At 42.9% G+C, this 6,377-nt stretch overlaps 1 protein-coding gene across 1 annotated transcript; it reads right to left on the reverse strand.

Moving 5' to 3' along the window:
* Positions 1-546: 546 nt before the first annotated feature.
* On the reverse strand, positions 547-1,998 carry LOC129241789 (uncharacterized). Its single transcript, XM_054878338.1, has one exon. The coding sequence runs from the start codon at positions 1,996-1,998 to the stop codon at positions 547-549; it is 1,452 nt and encodes a 483-aa protein (XP_054734313.1).
* Between the last annotated feature and the right edge of the window lie 4,379 nt (positions 1,999-6,377).

The raw sequence follows: 6,377 nt of genomic DNA on the forward strand, positions 1-6,377 counted from the left end.
ACCATCTCGTACTACTCACAAGGCTAGAGCTAACAAATGTCAGGTCGATTATTGACCCTTTCCCTGCTCTTTGGAATGTTTGCTGGTTCCCGGTATTCATAAGCGCTATGTCAAGCATAGCGAACGCTTCTAAAAGGGCTTTACCTCTAGGGGTGGTTCGAGAGCATCCCCAGTTCACTGCCCAAGCGTTAAAGTCGCCAGCTACAATGACCGGACTATGATGTTTAATGTCATGTGCAAGTTCTTCCAGAGCGTGTATTGCTTCCGCTAGGGTTAAGCTAGGTGGAAGATAGCAGCTGTAAACAAACAGCTTACCAACACGGGCTCGTACATAGCCACGTGTTGCGTTTATATTTGTCATTCGTGACCTAATCATTCCACAATTCCATATAGCCGATTTGCCTGTTGTGTCGGATACCCAATCATTCCCATTTCCGAATTTATAGGGTTCGCTGAGTATTGCAATGTCTATTTTGTGCTCTCGTACAGACTGTTCGAGCAGGCTTTGCGCCTTCTCGCAGTGATTTAAATTCAGTTGGAGAAACCTCATTTATGTCGCATTTCTTTGAGTGCTCTTTGATATAAAGGGCACTTGTTGCTAGTCATCGCGTGTGCGGTGTCGCTTAATTGCTTCTTTTTGCAAATTAAGCAGCTTGCTGTTTGGGTACAACTCTTTGCCTGGTGATCTTTGCTGCCGCATTTAAAGCAGGACTTGGTGAAGTCGTCCGTACTTTTGCATCTCGCTGCGACATGCCCGTACTCCATGCACTTGAAGCACCTTTTCGGGTCAAGTTTTTCTCTAATACGGCAGATGACTAGGCCAATCCGTATTTTGCCTGCTGCTGTAAGCTTAGTGGCGATCTCTGGTGTAACTTTAAGGGTCGCCGTTTGCGTCCCACCATAAGCTTTTCGCAGGTTAGCAACTGCAGACAAAGGCACATTTAGTTCCCTGAGTTGGCTAGTTATAGCTTCATGGACTTCGGCTTTCGTCGTGATTTCGTCGAGATCACGAATTTCGATTTGTCGTAGTTCAGTTAGTGCCCTTACTTCCACTACATCTCCTAAGGCAGCTTTAACTGCTTCGTTGATCTTCTGGGTGTTTGGATCAGAAGATCGCTCAAGCACCAGTAGCAAGTCCCCATTTGCAGTTTTCTTAACACCGTATACTTTCGAGTTAAGCTCCTGTAAACATGGCTCTGTTTTCACACGTTTCAGGATGTCAGCGTATGAGACATTGCCAACGCTTTTCACAACGATCGCGTCTTTACGGGGCGGTCTCTGTCGACTGCGATTTCCCCTCGTGTTTGCCTCGTCTTTTTGCTTCCCGTCTATCTTTGGACTTTTATTGTTTCCTTTACGGTTTTTCTTATTTATTACCGTGTTCCATCCTTCGGAGCTGGTTTGCTCTTTTGTTGGTACCGGCGTTGCCTTCAGTGCTCCATCGCGGTCACTTTTGCTCTTTTTTGCCGGGCTTTTCCGTGCAGCGACTGAGTCTATACATCTCTTTGGCGTACCATCCGTGACGCGCTTTATAAGAGGCGATGTTTGTGTGCATTCATTTTTTGCTTCGAGAACCACACTTTTTGACCCTTTTAGCATCCTTATTCTAGAAGTCAGAATCGACCTTTCTAGCTTCTTATGGAGCTCGGAAATGCTCAAAACCAGATCACGCATTGGCTGGTTAATGTTACGCTTTGGGAGTTCCATCATCTCCATTAGCTCTTTAATTTTGGCACTGATGCTGCGGTTGAGCTCTTCTGTTGTGGCCTCCTTTGCGACACTGCTGTACTGCATGCATGGTGACGCAGATCGGGTTCTTCCGATCAACGGAGGCGAATGAGCCAATCTCGAGCTCCTTTGAAAGGGGTTTTTTACCAGCTCCCCACTGCTGTTACTGTCTTGTGCAGTCTCCTTTGGCAAATCCAATGATGGATTGTTTGTTGCTCTTTTAGCTTCTTCTTGGATATTTATATTTATATTTTGATTGCTAGAATTCATGGTTGTTGGACCCCAACTCGTAAGCCGTTATCCCTATCCCGGTGCGTAGTCACTTATTCATGATTCCATGGTTATCTTTGCAAGCAGGGAGGCCATGCGAGGGTTGACGAAGGCTCCTTATGAGAGCCCAAGTTCAGAGCCGAATCAGTGCTAACTAGGAATGTTACATCTAGACCTACGCCGACACTTAATGGCGACGGGATATGGAGCGTTCTTAGAGATTTGCCATAGTTTTAACGGGGTGGGGGCGACTGCACCATTAACCTGAATGCCATTTCAGCTAGATTTCACTCTGCTTACTAAAGAAACAGAATAGTGCAGCCGTCAGCTCGTGGCAGTATGTTCCAAACATTTTCCAGTATATCGTAATTAAGACCTTACTGGGCTCGGTCTTAATGTAGATCATATTAAATTAGCAGCCGCCCCTAACATGGGGGACAGACGCTGACCAGGGAGCCGCCCAATATGAGTCAGTCGCTTCTGGATTTTTTGTAATTTCACCATGCCTTTGCATGGTGAGGGGGACACTTATTTTATTAAAGGCGGTGTCGTTTCGCCTTTGACACAGAAACCTCGTCGGATTAGCTAGCTTTTAGACCGCTTCCTCCGTTTCTGCCGCTCATTGTCGGGGGCTGCTTATTTGTTAGAACTTATTCGCAACTAACCTGCTACTACAGGCCGTCCGGCTATCCGCAACCTGCCGACCCCCACGGTAGCTTAGAGCCCAGCTTAGTCGCCCGATCCCCGGGGAGTGCGACCTCCATACATATGTATCTACGTGACCTCCATACATATGTATCTACGTGCCTGTACGTGTGTGGCTATGAATTTGTGTTAAACAGTTTAACTTACAAAACTTATTTATTGCTGTTGTTGTGCCTTAATGGCACTCCTGCCGGTAAATTGTTTGAAAAGGTCATGGCAGTACGCATCAATGAATATGCACACTCATTAAAAAGCAAACACACACACCCATATACACACACAAGCAAGCATACACCTGTAAACGCCACAGCAATTTATAATACTTACAAATGTATGCGCCCAATATTTATTATTGCTCTGCTCTGCCGTGCATGTGTGCCTACACCTATGTGTCGCCCTCTTAAATGTCAAAATATTGCTACATTTACGTTTGCGAAACGTCATAAAGAAGTTAAAGAATCATCAATCAAGTTAAGCGGAAATTTATAGGCACAAAATTCTCTGCTTCGCTTCACTCCGTCGCTCGATCATTTGTTTGTTTGTGTATTTGTTTGGGATATTGTATTTGTAATGTGCGATATGCATACATACATAAACACATTTGTACGTGCATAAGTTACCTTCGTGCACTGAGAGTACACACATACATATAAACTTTCAAATACAAATTCTCTGGTATATTTGTTGTGCATGAGCAAATTATTTGATTTCGTCATGCAGCATTGCATTTGTTGCGTGGGGTGGTTTCAAATGTAGTTGTGGGGAGTGAAGAGAGAAGCAAGCAAATAGGCATAGATTTCAGCGCTGGCTGTGTACTCGTCAGGAAACGTGTACAACTGTTTGGGCCGCCGAAGTCAATATGTTTTTTGTCTATAGATCCTATAAATCCTACACAATTTCTGCACTAATTTTGTAAATGATTTACCTACTACAGGTCATTTCCTACTCTCACATCCAACTCACACAAAAACCGCAGCAACTTGTTTGCACATTTGTTTGCGTCTAAAATCCTTGACACTGTCGATAATTTACCTATGTTTTTGAGCCCAGAACAAGTGATTAATGTTCTGCTGTGTTACTTAAGCGTCTGCTCTAATGCTCTAATATGTACCAGTAGAATCGTATGCTTATGAATAGTTGACATATGACACATCTTTTGTTACTTCACCAAATTTACGATTTTATCACCGACTCCCGCCCACTGCCACTATCAGGCTTCGCACGTGGACCAGCTATAGGTAAGTTATGCGCCATAGCTGCTAAATCTGTGCTACAAAAGCTGCTGCACTCACGAGTGCTCAAGCCTACCCCCTGAGTCAAGAACATGCTTTACATACATATTTATATTTATATTCATTCTGTACCTGAATGTGCCTGCGAAAGTTGACAATGTCAGTAGAGGCAAAAGACGATGCCCCTCCTCATAACATACGGCACATGAAAACAAGGGGAAAATTAATATGACCGCCGCCGGAATAGAATTAGTAAATACGTGACTACACTTCGTTGGGCCCAGGGTGCGCAACCCACTGTGGAGATGAAACATTTTGTTATGGAAAAAGTTATTTCGTATAGCGGTTATAAAGCGTTTTCCAATAAAAAGTGTTTTATGCCCGTGAAAGATCAATGGTTTCGTTGCTTGTGTGGCACGTAGCGCCATCTTGTTGAAAATAAACGTTGTCCAGATCAATACCATTCAATTCCGGCCATAAAAAATCGCTAATCATCTCTCGATATCGAGATCCATTCACCGTAACTGTTGCTCTAGCTGTATTTTCGAAAAAGTAAGGTCCAATGACTCCGCCGGTCAATAAACTGCACCAAACAGACACACGTTGAGGATAGAGAGGCTTTTCAACAATAACTCTTGGATTTTCTGCGCTGAGCCCCAGATCCAACAATTTTGCTTGTTGACGAAGCCACCGAGGTGAAAATGGACCTCGTCACTCAAGATTATTTTTCGTTGAAATTCCGGATCATTTTTATGCATTTCAACGGCCCAATCAGCACGAAAGACACGACGTTGTTGATGATCGGCCGGCTTGAGTTCTTGTGTTAACTGGACTTTATAAGCCTTAAGACCCAAATCTTTATGCAAAATACGGTGTAATGACGTTTGTGGAATGCCTAATTCCAAAGAACGACGAGGAATGGACACACCTGGGGTTTCTTCAACACTTTCGGCTACAAGAGCAATATTTTCGGCTGTTCTTGAGCGAAGTGCACGTGTTTTATTCTTCACATCACTAACTTGTCCCAACAGCTCGAATTTTTTCACCAATTTCTGTATTGCGGTCCGACAAGGTGCTTCACGATGACCCAAAAATGTTCGAGTTTTACGAACCGTCAATGCCAAATTTTCACCATTTTTGTAGTGAATTTTAATAATTTCAATGCGTTGTTAAAGCGGGTATCGTTCCATTTTTATTAAAGGCGTAGTTTCTACTTGTCAAATATCAAAAAATGACAGCTTTAAAGTCAACATCTACCGAAATAGCGGGCTATTCAAAATAACACCTGTTATTGGAAAACCCTTTACCTCGCAGTTAATAGCAAACCTTGGGTGGCTACGAAAAAGCTATTTACTTGTAAAAACCATCAGCCATTCGGAGGCCGCCGAAAGCTGTTGGTGTAGCCATTTACGAAACTACATCAAGTGGCGCTCTACAAGTCGGAGGAGAAGTTCGGCCAAACACTGAAGCAGGAATGTAGCCTCAATTACATAGTAAATATGTTTGTTCATACATATTTCCATAGAGCCTTATAAATCAGCATAGATATTACAAAGTATGCACATCTTGATTTAGGTGCTTAGTTTAGTGTTAGTTGATGTATGGCGCAGTATTGACGCTTCGCTTGCCCGTGCATGTTCGTGTGCACCAAATTTGATCGCATTACCGTAAATGAAATGTTATGGTAATAATATTTTTTATATTCTTTTAATGCGCTCTACGTGTAAATTATTGTGATTTATTAAAATGTTGATATTCCCCTCTGTGCCGAACTCCACGCCACTTCAATGTTGCTTTATTTTGTTTTGCCGTCTGCTTTTTTCTCTCGCTTCATAGCCGTCCTGCTGAAACTACTCATCTCGTGTTCTTGCTGCTTTATTATGGCATACATAGTGCTTACAGTGAGGTACCTGCTGTCGTAAAAAATATATGGGATATTTTCACCCTCAAGTTGCTCCCTTCAATGCTGAGTAATGACGACGATTCGAGCGGAAAGTGGGTGAAGCATTGGCTTCAGATGGTATTTAGATTTAAATCTTTAAAGGTTTTGCATTAAGGATGTGAATCTCGGATATTCGTTCTTGCGAGTACTACATTTACCGGGATTAGTTGATAAGGTTTGTTGTAAATTGAAAAGCAGGGAAGTTGTTGAATATACAATTCAAAAAGTTGTATTTCCATTAAAAGGTTTTAGGCGCAATAAATGTTTCCTTGAACGTCGGAGTGTCCTGGAACCCATATAAATACAAGCCTGTTCTGTCTTGCGACAGAATTAAGCTTCTTTTTACATTCTTGAATAATATTTGAAGTTTCCTTCGCGTTCTCCAGGGCCTTCAGTGCAGAGCCTGACTGTCGCTGAAAACTCCATCTCCTCTCGATTATCCATTTGGCTACTTTCAGGATGGCAAAAACTTTCGTTTCGAAAACAGTTGCCATGGGGGA

Source organism: Anastrepha obliqua, chromosome 1, assembly GCF_027943255.1.
Source record: "Anastrepha obliqua isolate idAnaObli1 chromosome 1, idAnaObli1_1.0, whole genome shotgun sequence".
NCBI classification, from domain to species: domain Eukaryota; kingdom Metazoa; phylum Arthropoda; class Insecta; order Diptera; family Tephritidae; genus Anastrepha; species Anastrepha obliqua.

What these genes read in the sequence shown, in the direction of transcription:
- LOC129241789 (XM_054878338.1), bottom strand. Translation starts at nt 1,998, where the DNA reads ATGAATTCTAGCAATCAAAATATAAATATAAATATCCAAGAAGAAGCT.